Raw genomic sequence first — 19,262 nt, forward strand, 5'->3', positions numbered from 1 at the left:
ATACTAAATGCCGATGTCAGCGTGTCTACCTATCATTGCAGCTTATCTACCTGAGCAGCAAGACGCTGAACTATGAAAAACCCACCATCCAAAATTTCAGGCAAACCCAAACTACCCTCATCATTACCACCCCCATATGTGAATATATCAAAAAACTTAGCCATTGCAAAAGTTGAGTAAGAATCTAGGGAGAAATATGGTTATACTATTGCAGAACACCCTATCAATAATTAAATGAGAAGGGGGAAAAATGCTTAACATTAGTTACATTAACCTCAGTAAGACAGCGTATCTCAGCGGACAGCAGGGATGATCCTAAGACACATATATAGAAGAAAAGATATATGCCTGTCCATATACACACGTATCCCAAAATACCCAGTCACTGCCTGTACTCCCAATAGCAACAGATAACCTTAAATCCAACAGTAACAGTTTAAAATGAATGGGTGTTTACTTTTTTTTTTTAATCACCCGATCACATACAAGTATTAAACACAAGGTGCTTTTTTCTCTGCTCATGAAGTGAGCAGTTAGCTCATTTGTCCATAGAATCCAGACACAAAAGTCCTGACTTGTCCTCTCCTCCACTATGCAGGCCAGTAGTAGCTGGAGCTCGCCAAGGTGTGTTGTCGAATCAGTCAATCAAAAACGTGCCTTTCCTTTTCCAAAGTCCTTGCCTTGCATGCACGGGTCTCTGATGATGCCACTGCATACAATTTCTCACAGCAAAGTCACACAAACAAAAGTCCCAAAAAGGTCTTTTTTTCTTTCTTTTTAAAAGTAAGAACTAGGAAACACACAGAAAAACAGCAAGGGAAATTCCCTTCAAAAAATGTAGACAGCAACACTTAGAAAACCTATAGTGGCAAAATAAAAATATAAAATTAAAATTATCCCACGGTGGGTTATCTCCACTAACGCAGTAGTGAGACTTCAGTGGTTGCTAGTTTATCCCGCTAGCATGCGTGCCAGCTAACTAAAAGTCCAGTACGAATGAAACTTCGCTTACAGTTCACTTGCCTTATCAGCATCAAGTATGCCACATTTAAAGTTCACTCACTCTCTGGTGTCCAAACTTTTCTTTCCGAGGATGTTCATTCACATCCGGCTGATCCTCACGGGTTTCTCAGGAAAGTTAATATAACTCAGCTGGACACAAAATGAAAGTGCTGTTCTTTGTTTATTACATTGAAGGATACCATAGGCTTATGCATGGTTACAGGTCGGTCATTAGAAGAGGATTAACTGAGTAAAACATCCCAAAAATGGTACCTTAACATGAGCCCGCGAGTCAGCACATAATGTGGAGATCACAGAGAGAGGGAGAGCAGGGCGGCAACCACACCTCCTGACCCCAAATGACATCATCATAGCCGATCATTACAACCTTCCTTAATAATGCTAGGAACTATGAATATGACTGTGATGGACTGGCACCCTGTCCAGGGTGTACCCCGCCTTGTGCTCGATGCTTCCTGGGATAGGCTCCAGGTTCCCCGTGACCCTGAAAAGGAGTAAGCGGTTGAAGATGGATGGATGGATGGATGGATGGACTATGAATATGCCTGATATGCAAATTACACACTCTTGCCTACCCAAATATCCAGCTGTGTTTTAGGATGCTATATTAATGCTGTGGTCTGAAATACTTTCATTCAGTGTACCTTTTTTTGTTGCAGTAGACATGGGGATTATAATACTGTCTAATAAGTTAATTTAAGGAGTGGATTTTCTGTTTGAAAACAAATAAAAGTTGGCATTCAAGAACTGATTTGATGCATTTAAGGTTGAATAACTCTAGAAAAATAATAAGAGAAGGAGAAATTTGAAACTCCTTGTTATGTCCCACTATAAGGTTATACTTTTAAAAAGTAATGCTATTTGATAAAAAAATATATACTTATTTAGGTTTTGTGCATGAATTTTTGAATAAAAATATTTTAATATGTATTATTTCATATTCTTTATTGAATAAACATTGATAAAATTGCATGTTTATATATGTCTAAGAGGGAAAATGTAACCCTAAAACAATACAATCGGGAATTAAGTCAGTTAAAATGTCTGAAATCGCAGGTGTCAAATAAACTCAGTTAGTAACACAGTATTAAATTGTTGAACAATTACTAAAAAATCAACTGATTTTTCTTAAAGGTTGTTAGAAAAAAAGATATAGGTGATGTAGCTTGTTCAACAAATGCATCATCATCACACACACACACACACGGCATTTCATTTAGAAAAAAATCTGTATACAGCTAGAATCCAAATTGCTAATGTGTCTGTATTTAATCCATATTTAAAATGTTACATTTATTATTTTTGCAGGTTGATAAGGAATGGGGTGTGAATACTTTTAGAGTGTTCTGTAGATTCATATGGACCTGAAAATGAAAGATATAAAATAAAAAATGGCTTTTACACACAGTAGGGTGTGTTTCCAACAGCAGCAGCACAGAAAGACACAGCAGTTTGAGTAAGTTTTATTATTTTTGAAGAAACTGTCTTTTCCAAACCCAAAACTGAATGTATGAGACATCAGTATAAGAAATCTGCTAATAGTGCATGCAGGTAAATAGTCTGTTTGATAGGTTGTTTTTTTTTTCTTTCTAGAAACATTCTGCATTTAGAGATTGTTTCTGTGAATTATTACATTACATACATGAATAGAATAGATACATTAGAAAATAATAGTTAGTTAGCATTACAGCTCGTGCACACAGAATTGCCATTCTAACTCGGGGAGAAATGAAATCTGACACCTCAGTTATAATTCTATTAAACACTTTTACATTTTAAACATTTCATTTTGGATCACATAACCTCACAGTCGAATCGTATCTCCAAATATAGAATCCAGCGTATAGAGGCTGAGTGAATGTGGTGTGGACTCTGTGGAGGAGCCTCATCGTGTCAGAGACGCTGTAGAAGGACAGAGTTCCTGCACTGTGATCCACATACACTCCTATTCTGGAGGATGCTGGACCTTCGAGCACTGTCTTAATGTCATTGTGCCAGAAAGAGACAGAGGAAGAAGAACACTGTAGACTCCAGGACTGACTGTTGCGTCCAAACCCACATTCATTACTCTGCCCTTTCCTGCTAATCTCTTTATATGAGACTGATATGTACACCCAGCTCTCACCGCTCCACTCCACCTCCCAGTATCGGCGTCTACACACACTCTCCTTACACAACACCTGCTCCCAGAAGTCAAATCTCTCAGGATATTCAGAGTACGGCTGATCTGTCTCACTGCATGTCACCGCTCTGTTCTCCTCAGACAGAATGAGGTAAGGATGTGCTGTGTTGGGATCCAGAGTAAGATAACAGAAATCTAAAACAATAAAATGTTCACAGGTTAGATATTAATCACCCGATTTATAATACATGTGTGTGTGTGTGTGTGTGTGTGTGTGTGTGTGTGTGTGTGAGACACCTGTCTGTTTGTCCTGCTCTACAGGAAATAATAGGAACTGTTTTAAATATTACCCGTCATCAGGCAAAAATAGATCAGATTTAGATAAACAATACAGACATGTTTACAGACACTGTGCATGTGTGTGTGTGTGTGTGTGTGCATGTGTGTGTGCGTGTGTTACACCTACATTGCAGAAAATCTTCTCTGCTCTTCAGTTCTGAGGGTAAAATCATCTGAATTTCTGCATCTGTGGAGACACAGAGACAAAATAGAGACGGAAAAATTACACGAAAAACAGTTAAAAGTATAAATATATAAAAAAAATTAGATCCCTTGCTGGTCAACATCACCATCTCAATGGGCTCACCATTAGATTTAAATGTAAAACTTTTAAAAACAACTACGATTTTCTCCAGAAATGTAAGATTAGATTGTGGATTTGTGATTAAATTCCGTTGACTTTGTTTGTCTGGTGAATTTATCTTGAGATAATTTACAAGTCTAATGCTACTACTTTGTGATTTTATTCAGTCTTGTTACTGCTTACTTCTTGTTTCTGTTATATGAATTTTATGGCTCTCTTTACTGTGATGCAGAAGAAATGTTTGCTTGTTTACCTTGTGGACGGATTTTGATAAATCTCTACTCACCGATTTGCTTGGCTTGTTTTTTCAGATCTGAGAGAGGTTTCCTCACTCCATTAAATGAAAGATGTTGACTGACAGTGAAGCTGGGTGAGTCCTCAGATCCAGGAGAAACACAGAGAGACGGGAAACTCTACAGAGAGGAAACACATAACAGAGAAGGAGAAAAGTGTAGGAGAGGAACGAATGAATATCAGACTGAATCAGACCAAAGATACACTTGTGATCTCAGACAGGAACATTTATTGTTGCTGTAATGAGCTTTTAGGAGGAAACTTTGTGTGGAACAGCGCCCTCTGTAGATCAGACAGTGAGTGTTACCTGGAGGAAGTGGATGTGTGTGTGTGAAAGCTGCTCCAGCTCAGTGACTCTCCTCTTAAGATCAGCAATCTCCTGCTCCAGTTGCTTCAGGAGTCGTTCAGCTTGACTCAGTTCAGCTTTCTCCTGATCTCTGATCAGTTCCTTCACCTCCGAGCGCTTTTTCTCCATGGAGCTGATCAGCTCAGTAAAGATCCTCTCACTCTCATCTACTGCTGCCTGTGAACGCAACTGTTACACACACACACACAATTCATTTAAGTGTTTGTGTGCATGTGTGCGTGTGTGCGTGTGTGTGTGTGTGTGTGTGTGTGTGTGTTGAATCTCCCTGTTCATTCCTCACCTTAATAGTGTCCACAGTCTGTTTCAGCTCCTTCAATTTCTTCTGCTTCTCCTGGATCCTCTGCTGGGATTTTATCTGCTCCTCCTTTATCTCATACTGAAACAATATAAAAATACATGTCATTATTTCTGCATCAGGAGCTCAGTGTGTTGCAGCTAAAAAGATAAAGTTTACTCATGTTCTGCAGCATTACAGCTTTTAATTTATTATACAATTGTAAATCTGAAAAGAAAAATACAGCTAAATGAGAGCTAGAAATAGCACCTTAATATATTAGAAACTAAAATAAATGAATGTCAACATTAATTAACTTCTGTCTTCATGTTTTTTTTTTCTTCTGCACTTTTGCATGATGAGTTCTGGTTTTGTCTGAAAATGGAGGATGGCAGGAAATAACAAAGTTATAAGTTATATGGTACAAAAAAAAAATAATACTCAGCCATATTTACTGATGTGAAATACACCATGAATACACTCACATTCAGACAAATAAGGTTCTTAGATTTTTCCTGTAGATGATTGAAAGAACACGACTGCGGTGAAGCTCTTGTTCTTAGATACTTTCTATAAATACAATCATTTCTTACTGAACATGATTTTCCACTTGAAAATCACCTAATCCTAAGACAACACTGTTCTATTTCTGTGTTTGATTTCCTCACACAGCACTGAGTAAACAGTAATACGTCTCCACAGTACTGCTCCACTGGTCAGGCAGTGACACGTGAAATACGGCAGCTCTGGTGCATTCGCAGCATCCTCGTTTCCGATATCAGCACTTACAAATAGAAAACTTCTACAGTAGGCAAACACATGAACACTACCACAAATCTCTGTCTCAGTCTCAATATATCAAACAGTAAACACTGGGTCTTTATCTGTACATACCAATGAGATAACATCACACACAACACGCCCTCAGAAGACAATATTTTTCAACGCTCATGGCCCTTCCCTCCTGGGCCATTCTTATGATTCATTACCCTTTATGTCCCCCAAACTGCCATGAAAAATTAAAACCATTGTTTTATTTACTATAACACGTATTTATTTGTCCCCAAAATACATATTGTGTAATATGTATAAATAGATACTAAATATGCACATTAGAAACATTTGTATAAACTAACAGTACTAAAGCAAACCATTTAAAAAAACTGAACACTGTAATAACAGAGCTTCAGCCTAGTCATGTGTTCACTATAGCTGTAAAATGCTGCAAGAACGTTGTTTCTTTTGATTGTTTGAAAGCTGTACTGCCCAGTCTGACTTGTTTAACAGTCTCAACTGCCGTGTTAAAGAACAATGATGTCCAGTTCTCACCTGTTTTTCAGTTCTTTCTGTGTTATTTGAAACCATATTGTAGCCTTGATGTTCATCCATCTCCATCGTGCACGAGTAACAGATGAAGCTTTCGTTAGTACGACAGTAGATCTCGATCAGTTTGTCATGCTGAGAGCAGATCTTCTCCTGGAGCTCTGCACAGGTTTCAACTAACTTGTGCTTCTTAAAGGCAGGAGCCTGATAGTGAGGTCTAAGAAGATCTTCAACGTAGGAGGCCCGACACTCCAGACAGGAATGAACTGTTTTCTGGTTTCTTCCAGTGCAGGGATCTTCTGGCTTTCGTTTTCTCTGCTCACCTTTTTGTTAATGTGTTACTGTGTATTTTATAGTCCCACACAGACAGTAGGTGTGGCTTTAAAAACAGTGCAAGTGCAGGCATATGTCTAACCAAAACAACACTAAAACATACATGGTTTTAAAGCAAAGTCGTCAACTTTAACACTTTTTTTTTTTTTTTTAGTGTAAATGAGCTTCCTGGTCATAGAAAAGTCACATTAATTAATTCCTGCTTTGGGTTTTGTTTCATGAGGACATACTGTGAATGTCTTTACATCATGACTGAAATGTTTGTAAATAAATCATCACTGACAGCACATTCTTACAATGCTGAATGAATGAACAAAACCGAGACAAGTTCATGTTACAACATGCTTGCAACTTGTACTTGACCCAAATTATGTAACAAAAACCAATTTACAAACCATCGTTATTGTCAGTCAGATGGTAGAGCAGCAGGTTTACTTTATTAAAGAACCAGATCAGATCAGATGATCAGCAAGTGGGCTTATCAAGGGCAAACATTAAGAGCAAAGTAACAAGGGAACAAAATCAAAACCTGAAAAATAATGAGCACAAAAGGCTTAGAGTCATCACTAGGGAAACTGCTAGGAGTGAGACTTCACAAATACTGACTGAAATTTCAGGATACTGTAACTTGTAGTGCGAGTGTGATTGTGATCAGGTGTGTGTAAAATGAGAAATCTAGTGAACTTGAATGTGTGATTGATTCATGTGACATGAACTGTAGTCCATGGTGCTGATGAAGTTGGATTCGGCAATGTTATGAGGCAGCAGTGAATTCTGCGAGTTCTTATGAATGCATACGCTAAGTATCTTGTTACAGTTGCACCTGTCCAGGGGTGGGATATATTAGGCATCAAGTAAATAGTCATTTCACAAAGTTGACATGTTGGAAGCAGGAAAACTGGGCAAGAGTAAGAATCTGATCGACTTTGACAAGGGCCAAATTGTAATGGCGAGACCAGGGTGTTCCAAAAGTGGTGCGTGTGCATCGCTTACATGGGGAAGAGATGGCACCAGGATGCACTAATGCATCCTGGTGCAGGAAGATGCAGGTAGTAGGCAAGCTGGCGGAGGCAGTGTGATGCTCTGGGAAACCTTGGGTCCTGGCATTCAGGTGGATGTTACTTTGACACGTACCACCTACCTAAACATTGTAGCAGACCAGGTACACCCCTTCATGGCAACGGTATTCCCTAATGGCAGTGGCCTCTTTCAGCAGGATAATGTACCCTGACACACTGCAAACATTGTTCAGGAACGGTTTAAGGATCATGAGAAAGAGTTCAAGGTGTTGACTCGGCCTCCAAATTCCTCAGGTCTCAATCCGATCGAGCGTCCGTGGGACATTCTGGACAAACAAGTCTGAGCCACAGAGGCCCGACCTCGCAACTTACAGGACCTAAAGGATCTGCTGCTAACGTCTCAGTGCCAGATACCACAACACACCTTCAGAGGTCTTGTGGAGTCCATGCCTCAATGGCTCAGAGCTGTTTTTGGTTACACAAGGGAGACCTACACAATATTAGGCAGGTGGATTTAATGTTATGGCTGAGCCCTTTGTGTCTTTTAAAGGCATTAAAACTCAAAGATCGTGGATATTAGCATGGCTCCACTTCTAGTCACCTTTCAGAAAGACAGGAAACTAAAGCAAGGCATAATAAGAGCCTAAGGATCATCAATCAAAACTACAGTGTGTCCCAAAAGTCACCCTGCAAAACGTCTTCCAAAATGTTTCATATGTGGTTTATATTATATATATTTTTTCAGATACCCTACAAAGTGTGTCAGAGGATGAACATTACACTTACTTTCTGTAGCTAGGAGGAAATAAAGGTAGTATTAGAAGTACACAATAAAGGAAACAATTTATTGTAAAAGTACACAATGTATTATAACAGTTATTAAAGTCACAAAGAAAACAGCACAAACAATAGTACCAAATGCTTTACATTGTCTACTTGATCTAAATGAAAGATTAAGTTAACGACAAAGAAAGCAAAGGACGACTCAGTTACAACGGAATCATGTAAGTTAGAAACTTCACATGTTATACATAAAATTGGCTCAACTTTTACAGCAGACTGGGCAATAGTGCATCTTTAAGAATTGAAGGTGCCCCAAAACACCACAACCCAGCATCAGTGTTGCTCTACTTGGTGCAGTATACAGACTTTGTTGGAGAGTGTATAGAATTTTAGCTTTCTGTGTATGAAAAACAAGAAGTCTCAGATAGTGATTCCTTTCTTTCTTGTTGTGCAGTCTTTCTAATTAAACAGAGCCAAATTCACTCATCCAGGCCTCATATTTTTTCAGGTCGCCAGCAGAAACAGACTTGGAGATCTTCTTGAGTGCGATTTCAAAGTCCTCCATAGTGACCGGCATCTGCAGATCGTCTTTGGACAGCGCTCGAATCTCCTCCGGGCTTAAGCCTTGAATCCTCCGACGCATTGCCATCATGGACGCATCTCTGTGTACACAAACACACACTGTAAAATGTCTTGTGAAATGTGATAATTTGAAGGAAATTCAGGTTGTTGGGTGCACCTGCTCTCATCTCATCAGGTTCAACCTTGAAAGTATGTACACCACACCTGACTATCGCACCCATAAGATTTTTGAACATCCTATTCCAGATGCATTCCTCCTTTTCCGTTATAATAAACCCCACTTATCTGGGAAGGCTTTCCACTAGATTTTGGAGCGTGGCTGTGAGGATTTGTGTTCATTCAGCTACAAGAGCATCGGGAGGTTGGCCAACATTGATGTTGGCCGGGGAAGTCTGGGGTGCAGTCGGTGTTCCAGTTCAGCCCAAAGGTGTTCAATTGGGTTGAGGTCAGGACACTCGAGTTGTTCCACTCCAAGTTCACTTTGTGCACAGGGGCATCGTCATGCTGGAACAGGTTTGGGCCTCTTAGTTCCAGTGAAGGGAAATTGTAATGCTACAGCATAGGTATAGAGACGTTCTATACAGCTGTGTTTTTTCACTGTTCTGGCAACAGTCTGTAGAAGAACCACATATAGGTGTGATGGTCAGGTGTCCACATACTTTTGACCATATAGTGTAGGTGTACAGTCGCTGACTTGTGGATCATTTTCAGCATACCGCTGATACAGATGTAGGTACTACTCATCAAAGACGGGCGCCCTTTTATTAAAGTACTTGTACAGTAACCGGAAGGATGCAACACCAGATGTACAGTATAAATGCTGTTATGTACCTGCAAATGTTGGTTATGTCAGCCCCAGAGTAGTCCTCCATCTTCTCAGCAATGATGTCCAAGTCAACATCAGGAGACACATCCACCTCCCTCAGGCTAATCCTGAGCAGATCCGCTCGCCCTTTTACTGATGAGAGCATTTACAGGTAATGTACAGGTAATCCAACAGGTCTCAACTATTAGATAACGTAGCTGTCTTATTCTAATGCTAGTAGTATGAGCAATTATTACAAACAATGCACACAATTAAGGATGACATACGAGCTGGCTGGTTGTTAACCAGTAAAGAACAACCAACAGACCCAATATTCAGTAAATAGAGCATATTGTACATTGTCAGCAGAATGTAGAGATGCCCGAGTTGATGAACTCAATGTGTAAGACAATAGAATAAGAAATAGATGCAACTTTACCAGTGGGCAGAGGAATATAGATCCTCTTTTCCAGCCTCCTCCTCAGGGCTTCGTCTATGTCCCATGGAAAGTTTGTTGCAGCCAGAACCATCACCATTTTAGAGGGGTCATCATTTTCTGTCGCACCTCCTACACCTGAATAATGAATTAGTTTATTCACAAAAAACAAAACAAAAACCCCCCCAGAATCTCTAGCTGTCAATCTGCTGAACTGCGTCTTACCATCCATCTGCACCAAAAGCTCAGACTTCACTCTGCGACTTGCCTCATGTTCATCTGATGTGCCACGTCTCCCGCAGATAGAGTCGATTTCATCAATGAATATAGTGGTGGGGGCATAAAATCGAGCCTGTTAAATACAACAGCGTTTGTAGAGAAGCTGTCAAGCATTCCCAGAAGACACAAGAGACCCCAAACCAATTAAGCTTATCACATTTTTAGGCGCTTGCTTGTAAACTCTGAGTAACATTTTAAGATTTTTTTTCATAATTCAATGAAAAAAAAAAAAAGTCTCATTTGCCTTTTCATTACATTCACAAACGTTAAATCGTGGTCGTTAATATTGTACGGCTTCTTTACCATTTCGAAGAGCAGCCGAACAAGTTTCTCTGACTCTCCCCGGTACTTGGAGGTAAGTGTGGAGGATGATATGTTGAAGAAAGTGGTACCACACTCGGTAGCTACAGCTTTAGCCAGCATGGTCTTGCCTGTACCTGGAGGTCCAACCATCAACACACCCTGGCACAAAGTACAGAGAAACACTGAGACCCAGTGAAATGATAGACAAACATAATGGGGCAATTATTTTGGGGCAAACCATAATGAAGCAAAATCTTGTAATTATATATATGTATATAAAATTTGCTATATGATTTTAAAAAGGACAAAATCACACTCAACGTGTGTTAGAAATTCCTTTTGCTTATTGCCACTGACTCATAAAAAACCTTGCTGCAACCTGGTAACATTAATCTTACTGTTTCATACCTGCAGGATATTAAGTATTTGAGTGTTTGTGAGTCATGCAAAACATGCTGCATGTCTATGCTAACATATTAACCTTCCATGGGCGCCGGATGCCTTTGAAGAAATCTGGCATCCACATTGGCAAAACTACAGCTTCCCGCAGAAGTTTCTTGGCATCCTCCAGGTCTGCTATATCGTTCCTGCATGAATTATGATACACACGAGTCTCTATGACTAACAGTCCAATACTATGTTGTTTTTTTTGTATCATTACACTGACTGACAGCTGTAACGAATAGTGCAGGAATCTAACCCTGAAAATCACCAAGAAGAAACAAATCAATAGATTGTTGGATACAATTTTGCTCTGTATTATTGATGTGTCCATTTTTCCTATTTCTTTATTTGATTGATTTGATATTGTATCACAACTAGAAGCATGGGCCACTACATGATACTAATCCAATGCAGACACCCAAGGATTTTATTCAAGGAATAAAACCCTGATCCAGGTTTGAAGGTTGTTTTTTTTTCTTCACATTTTCACTGGGACGTACATAACAGAAGCAATACCTACTGTACATATACTAGACTACTACACCACAAAGAGCTTCCTATTAGTTTTATAGTTGTCCAAGTCAAAAGAGACTCCTCAGTATTTACCAGTGGATATTAGGATTTCTTGACACGATGTCTCTCTCCAAAGCGTTAACCAAGTCACTGTCGTAACCAGTATCATCAAATTTCTTTAACTCTCCTTCTGTTGCCCCCTCCTGGGCATTCTTACCCTATAGAGGACAATAAAAATAATAAAAGATCAGTATTAATATACTCTTCAGACTCTTCAGCTGAGATTATGTCTGGATATATTTTAACGTTATATATTTAACCATCCATCATTTCACTAAGTGTGATTTTAACAGGGTTTGGGACTGTTCTGTTTCACTTCAGCCACATGAGGCATCGAAATTTAATACACAGCTTGACAAGGATTTCTATGTAAAAGTCATTTTATCTCCTGTGAGACATTCATCTAGTCCTTCTGAACTGAACACCAATTTAAGATGGTATATTTTCCATACGTAACAATAACACTTTCACTAACCTTCTCTTCTTTAACTTTAGGATTGCGCAGGTCACGGCCAGCAGGTCTGTCTGATCTAGAATTTGGCTGTCCCTTTCCTGCAGCACCCCGGTGCTGGATGCCAGGACAGTCCTTACGCTGGGCCTTCACACCAGTGTTTGGCCTCTTCACCTGAGCAGGTGGTCTAGGAGTCAGAAAGCAAACAACAAGACAATATATGTATGTATGTATGTATGTATGTATGTATGTATGTATCAGGAGCCCCTCACCATATGGTGAATGGTCCTTATCCAGGATTTAAAAGGGAGAACAGAGTAAAGAGCTTTATTGTCATTCTAGCCACATGGAAATATACATTAGGATGAAATAACATCCTCCTAGTTATAACTGCTATAAATTATAGAAAAGTGACAACAGTCAGGTACAACACATGAATGTTATGCCGCATAGAAGTTATGGTGCAAATAGACAACAAGATTCATGATAATAAATACGAGGGGTATAACGATGCATCGTGAAGCAAAAAAATGAGACGGTGTGCATCTTGGCAATTTGCCATCTATTAATTATGCATGTAATGCAATTAGACTGTTTAAACAATCTGGTCTTAGACTGGTCCCAATCTGCGCAAGCCATATAATTAAAATACACTGGTGACATGATGGCATTCTTTTGGAGGAGGATTTCAGCCAACTTTGGAGCTCTATTTCCAGTTAAAACGACGCCTCAGGTGCTGCTACGGAGCTCATTATGACTTTGTTTATTGAATAAAATTTGGGGGAGAATTAATAAATGCAAAATATTTATTTTTAAGATATTTCTTTTTAAGATATGGTGAACCTGTCGTACATTTTCTTTGTAGAAATATTTAATTTCTTTAGTTTTATACAGACAAAAATGCACATTTTTTTATGATTCAGAAAAGCAAAAAAAAAATGAGTCTGTTCAGCCATAATTTTTCTTCATTTAAATTTTGTTCAAAATATTCTGAGAATTTAATTGAATCGACTCATAACCAGAGTGTGTCATTACACTCCTAATAAATACTATATATGCTGTGCAATTAAAAAACTTTACAATAAACACAGCATAACATTTCTAACAATGTTTTTATACTTGGCATCAAAACCTAAAACCAGTTATAGCTGGTTTGTTTAGACTGATATACCTGTGTAAGATAAAGTACAGGCCTGTAGAGGCTTGTAGAGGCACTTGAGCATTTTGACATAGATCAGCAGAATAATCGTCAGTTATACCTGTGTTCTGCAGGGGTGGGAGGTGGCCACACAGCAGGGTCCCTCATGTAGTCCTCCGGTCGAGAACTGGGAAGATCGACAGGCTTATCCATCTTGAAACTCTCCAGAGTTTTTATAATGCTTTTTACCTGTTCATATTCCTCCACCAGCTCCTGTTTAATCTGAATCCAACAATGGAATGGCAAGAGATCAGTGAACAGTGCTGGCAAGACATGGCTGCTTGATTGATCATGAACATATATAGACAGATGACAAATTGAACGTAAAACCAATATGAAGTGTCTTAGCAAGGTGTTGGCCGTGAGAAGAGCTTCAATGCACACTGGCAGCGAATCTACAAGTCTAAGGGGGTTTTTCTTTTGGATATCCCCTCAATATGTGTTCTGCTCATGGTATTGTATAGTGGATCAGTCAAAAGCTCACACAGCTGTTCAGTTGGGTTGAGATCGCCTGACTGTGAACATCATAGTGTATGATATTACATATTTGTTTGCTCGCGCTTACCAAGAATAGACTTTTTTTTTTTTAATGCAAAGTACACCGTCTTATCTATGACAGGATAATTGGCATACCTAACAATCTCTCCCTCTGTTTACCACCCTCTCTATCTCTCTCCTTCTGTCGAGCTACACATGATACTCCGGAGATGCCAGTGATCCTGACCCTTTCTGCTCTCCGGACTGGCCCAATCCATCCTGATGCCCTACTTCTAGTTGGTGTTTTCATCCCCTGGAGGCTACATTCTGCTACTGAGAATGGCCCCAAGCGGTGCAGCTTGGAGATGAGATTGCTGAGGATGAGGATGATGCCACTTGAAGTACCATGGAAATGGTCTTGGACCTCAATTCCACATGGACATTCTCGCTATGGTTGCTGGAACTACGGTTGCTGTTATGGCCTTAGGAATGCAATTACCACATGCAGTTTTGCACTGAAGTCTCCTTTAGTGAACATTGGATCAGTTCAAAAAAACAGACTTCATATAAAACCATAATGAACTTTTCTTTACTTTCACACTATCCGTCATTACCCAGATGAGGATGGGTTCCCTTCTGTGTCTGGTTCCTCTCAAAGGTTTCTTCCTCATATCATCTTAGGGAGTTTTTCCTCGCCACCCTCACCACGGGCTCGCTCAATAGGGATAAATTCACACACTTAAAATCTGTATCCTATGTTTATATATTTCTGTAAAGCTGCTTTGAGACAACGTCCACTGTAAAAAGCACTATACAAATAAAACTGAACTGAATTGTATGATTTACATCATTTTCTTACTCATCAAACCTTTCAGTGATCCCTCGTACCCTGTGGATGGGGGCACTGATACTGACATTGAAGAATCCACTTTTTCAGCTTTCATCGCAAGTTATAATAAACCTGTACCACAAAGCACAATGTATAATATATTAAAGGACAACTGTTATGCTTTGTGATACATTATGCTGGAATGTCACTACAAAGTGGCATATAATGAAATATAGGAGTGGTCACTTTAAGGATGACAGTGCCCCCATCCAAGGGGCATGAGTGTTCACACATGCAATATATGTATTTGCGTGTCTTGCCTGTTGCCATTTGACCTTTAATGCAGGATCTCGAAGAGACTGGCAGTGCTTTTGGATCTGCTGTAGAACACCCTGGTAGTACACCATTGAAGAGTCATAGTTCCCGAGCAGTGCATATTCCCTTCCTTTTTTCGTGTTGTCACAAATCTCGGCCAAATTCATCCTGAAAAATATCCCAATCAGAGCTTGATCCAAAAACTTGATCTACGATTGGTTGCAGATGCATTTGCTGGTGCTGCTGAACTGAAGACAAGTCACGGAGGTCTGAAGCCCTGGCAGGATAAATAATAGAAAGGCACATGCATTATTGTGGATGCACTAATATATATATATATATATATATATATATATATATATATATATATATATATATATATATATATATATATATTTTTTATTTATATTAGGGATTCACTGAAATGAAAATTCTTGGCCGAAGCCGAATATAATGAAAAACTTGGCCGAAAGCCGAAGGCCGAATACGTTTTTTCGCGTTTTTTCCATTTATTTTGCCATTTTTTTCACCATTGCATAAATTAAACAGTCAAAATGTGCTTTTTACTATTTTGTCCTGCTTTTCAAAGAAAAAAATCAATTACAAAAACTACTATTTCAAAATATTTATTTAACACTGAACATTTTTTTTCATTCCAGCAGGCATAGGCTACCAACAAGGCACAATATAACTTTAAATAAATAAATGAGTAAAATAAAAATATTTTGATGTGGTCATCTTTGAGCCCCCCTTGAATAGACTATGTTAGGCCTATAACTGACTGCTGAAAGAATGTAACACTCTGTAGCCTACAACTAAAAAGTGCATTAAAAAATGCATTGACAAGAGTGCGATAAATGGTTCTATTCGGTTCTATACGTCTGATTATATTGGGGATATATACCGCTCGCGTCGCTGTACACCTCGCAGAGTATTAGAGTAGATATAGTATAGTTAGATATTGTTGTTAATGTTATGTTCCTTGATAGATTTAGTTAGTTTAAACTATAGATTAGTTCATTTAGTCCCCGCTGGTTTTTCCGCTCCCAGTCCATAGTACTAGTTCATGTTTCTTGTTTTGTGTTGTGACCCTATTTTCTGTGACCGCGACTCTGATTCCTGCTTTCCCCCGTTTATGCCTGTTTGCAGATCGCCCGACCCTTTGCCTGTCTTGACTACGTTTTTTGGATTACGATTTGGATTTGTCTGCCTGCCCTTAAATAAATACGTCTTTACCTGCTTCCGTACTCTACTCCCTTACGTCTTGCGACGTGACAGAATACTCTGGAACAGAAAAAAAAACAAACGCACGTGTCCACAGTAAATTTCTGTCAACATCCGGAGAGCACGTAGCTCATGCATGCGCGCGCCCCCTCATCCAGGTCGTGACATTCACGCCACTCACCCTGGTTGCTAGGCTATTTGGTGCGTCATGAAACAGGTCATTGTTCGGTCAAATTTATTCGGCCTTTTCACTTATAATGCTTTTTTTTTTTTTGCTATTTTCGGCTGAATAATTTCGGTTGCCGAACATTCGGTGCATCCCTAATATAATATATTATAATATATTATATTATATTATATTATATTATATTGTATATATATATATATATATATATATATATATATATATATATATATATATATATATATTATATTGTATATATATATATATATATATATATATATATATATATATATATATATATATATATATATATATTATATTGTATATATATATATATATATATATATATATATATATATATATATACACAATATTATATTATATATATATATATATATATATATATATATATATATATATATATAAAAACACACATACACACACATATATACACACAGTATCTGACAAAAGTGAGTACACGCCTCACATTTTGGTAAATATTTGATGATATCTTTTCATGTGACAACACTGAAGAAATGACACTTTGCTACAATGTAAAGTAGTGAGTGTACAGCTTGTGTAACAGTGTAAATTTGCTGTCCCCTCAAAATAGCTCAACACACAGCCATTAATGTCGAAACCCCTGTCAACAAAAGTGAGTACACCCCTAAGTGAAAATGTCCACCTTCCATTTGAGGATGCCTCACAGATGCTCAATAGGGTTTAGTCCATCACCTTCACCCTCAGCTTCTTTAGCAAGGCAGTGGTTCCCTTGGAGGTGTGTTTGGGGTCGTTATCATGCTGGAATACTGCGGCCCAGTCTCCGAAGGGAGGGGATCATGCTCTGCTTCAGTATGTCACAGTACATGTTGACATTCATGGTTCCCTCAATGAACTGTAGCTCCCCAGTGCCAGCAGCACTCATGCAGCCCTAGACCATGACACTCCCACCACCATGCTTGACTGTAGGCAAGACACACATGTCTTTGTACTCCTCACCTGGTTGCCGTCACACACGTTTGACACCATCTGAACCAAATAAGTTTATCTTGGTCTCATCAGACCACAGGACATGGTTCCAGTAATCCATGTCCTTAGTCTGCTTGTCTTCAGCAAACTGTTTGCAGGCTTTCTTGTGCATCATCTTTAGAAGAGGCTTCCTTTTGGGACGACAGCCATGCAGTCCAATTTGATGCAGTGTGCGGCGTATGGTCTGAGCACTGACAGGCTGACCCCCCACCCCTTCACCCTCTGCAGCAATGCTGGCAGCACTCATACGTCTATTTCCCAAAGACAACTTCTGGATATGATGCTGAGCACGTGCACTCAACTTCTTTGGTCGACCATGGCGAGGCCTGTTCTGAGTGGAACCTGTCCTGTTAAACCGCTGTATGCTCTTGGCCACCATGCTGCAGCTCAGTGTCAGGGTCTTGGCAATCTTCTTATAGCCTAGGCCATCTTTATGTAGAGCAACAATTCTTTTTTTCAGATCCTCAGAGAGTTCTTTGCCATGAGGTGCCATGTTGAACTTCCAGTGACCAGTATGAGGGAGTGTGAGAGCGATGACACCAAATTTAACACACCTGCTCCCCATTCACACCCGAGACCTTGTAACCCTAACAAATCACATGAGGAGGGAAAATGGCTAATTGGGCCCAATTTGGACATTTTCACTTAGGGGTGTACTCACTTTTGTTGCTAGCGGTTTAGACATTAATGGCTGTGTGTTGAGTTATTTTGAGGGGACAGCAAATTTACACTGTTACACAAGCTGTACACTCACTACTTTACATTGGAGCAAAGTGTCATTTCTTCAGTGTTGTCACATGAAAAGATATCATCAAATATTTACAAAACTCTGACTCATATATATATATATATATATATAGACACACACACACACACACACGATAAACTGATATGTACCTTGGATTGTTTGATCACTCATAACAACACTATTATCAATATCCATTCAGGTATTGCTATTACTGACACTCAAGCCTAATATTATTATTTTATGGGTTAATATCATTATTGTGACACCTGTAGCTGTTTTTCACTAATAAGTCGCTAAGCTTTTGTCACTACAACATCAATTCTTATCAGAAGGACCATGGACTAGGCCTCCGCAGGCAGAAGAGATTGGCGAGTTAATACAAATAAAAAAACAAAAATGATCATTAAATAATCGTGCAAATTCCAAATCAATACTGCGTTATATTGCATATCTGAATTCATAAATTAACTATGTCATTACCTTTCATATGAGATCTGAGCCACAGCTCGTACCGCTCTGACGTTACCATGGAGAGACGCTTCTCAAAACAGGACGGAGACGGAGGAAAGGGGCGGGGTTACAAAGAAACAGGAAGTGACGCACGTAATGTTTTCGTTCAGTGGCTTTGACTAGTGAGAGCAAAAACAAGCTTTCTGAAGCGATGACACTTTGCTTGTAGTTTTATATTGCATGCTACTGGCATCCGAGGCTCAAAAACATAAAGTTTCGATGGTAATCTATTTATTTTGCAGTAGGTTTTGGGCTTCCGGTGTTGTGCCGAATTCTCACTCCGACAGAATTGGCTACATGCACAAACACTTCCGCGTTATAAACCAAAATGGCACTTTTATTAAATCATGTAATATAAAACTGTACATCTTACAACAGATGTTAACAATAAATAAATAAATCAAATCTGCAATTCTGCCATGGGTAAAATTACAATTGACAAATTAAATAAAATAAGTGGCTCATGTGTCTTTCTTTTTTTTTTTTTCAATGCCATTCACAGCAGATCCATATTACTTTAGCTTTAGTCTATTTTCTTGCATGAATAATATACTCTCCAAGTAAATAAACAGTTGTATGATAAAACAAGTAATTGTTATGGTTCTTACTAAGAGAGAAAGCGAAAGTACACAAAAAGAAGGTGTCCACACTTCCCGCACCAAGCACTTGGGAGACTTGCCAAATGATACACAGA

The 19,262-nt window shown here is 38.9% G+C and overlaps 2 protein-coding genes across 4 annotated transcripts; both read right to left on the bottom strand.

Moving 5' to 3' along the window:
- Nucleotides 1–2,470: 2,470 nt before the first annotated feature.
- Nucleotides 2,471–6,669, bottom strand: LOC128621767 (tripartite motif-containing protein 16-like). Its single transcript, XM_053647725.1, has 7 exons — nt 6,663–6,669; nt 6,053–6,369; nt 4,730–4,825; nt 4,390–4,617; nt 4,075–4,201; nt 3,612–3,671; nt 2,471–3,340 (listed from the first exon to the last, which is right to left on the bottom strand). The coding sequence occupies exons 1-7, from the start codon at nt 6,667–6,669 to the stop codon at nt 2,808–2,810; spliced, it is 1,368 nt and encodes a 455-aa protein (XP_053503700.1). The 3' UTR covers nt 2,471–2,807.
- Nucleotides 6,670–8,215: 1,546 nt separating this feature from the next.
- Nucleotides 8,216–18,623, bottom strand: katnal1 (katanin p60 subunit A-like 1). Of its 3 annotated transcripts, none has more exons than XM_053646289.1 (12): nt 18,539–18,598; nt 16,110–16,157; nt 14,894–15,150; nt 13,314–13,474; nt 12,079–12,241; nt 11,637–11,761; nt 11,068–11,173; nt 10,587–10,745; nt 10,230–10,356; nt 10,008–10,142; nt 9,595–9,721; nt 8,216–8,843 (listed from the first exon to the last, which is right to left on the bottom strand). In XM_053646289.1, exons 3-12 carry the CDS (start codon nt 15,038–15,040, stop codon nt 8,645–8,647), a joined length of 1,449 nt encoding a protein of 482 aa, XP_053502264.1. In that variant the 5' UTR covers nt 15,041–15,150; nt 16,110–16,157; nt 18,539–18,598; the 3' UTR covers nt 8,216–8,644. The 3 variants fall into 3 exon arrangements, with proteins under 3 accessions (XP_053502264.1, XP_053502262.1, XP_053502263.1); XM_053646287.1 differs by having other exon boundaries at nt 14,879–15,150; XM_053646288.1 differs by lacking the exon at nt 16,110–16,157 and having other exon boundaries at nt 14,879–15,150; nt 18,539–18,623.
- Nucleotides 18,624–19,262: the final 639 nt, after the last annotated feature.

Source organism: Ictalurus furcatus, chromosome 17 (genome assembly GCF_023375685.1).
Source record: "Ictalurus furcatus strain D&B chromosome 17, Billie_1.0, whole genome shotgun sequence".
In the NCBI taxonomy this organism is placed as follows: Eukaryota; Metazoa; Chordata; class Actinopteri; order Siluriformes; family Ictaluridae; genus Ictalurus; species Ictalurus furcatus.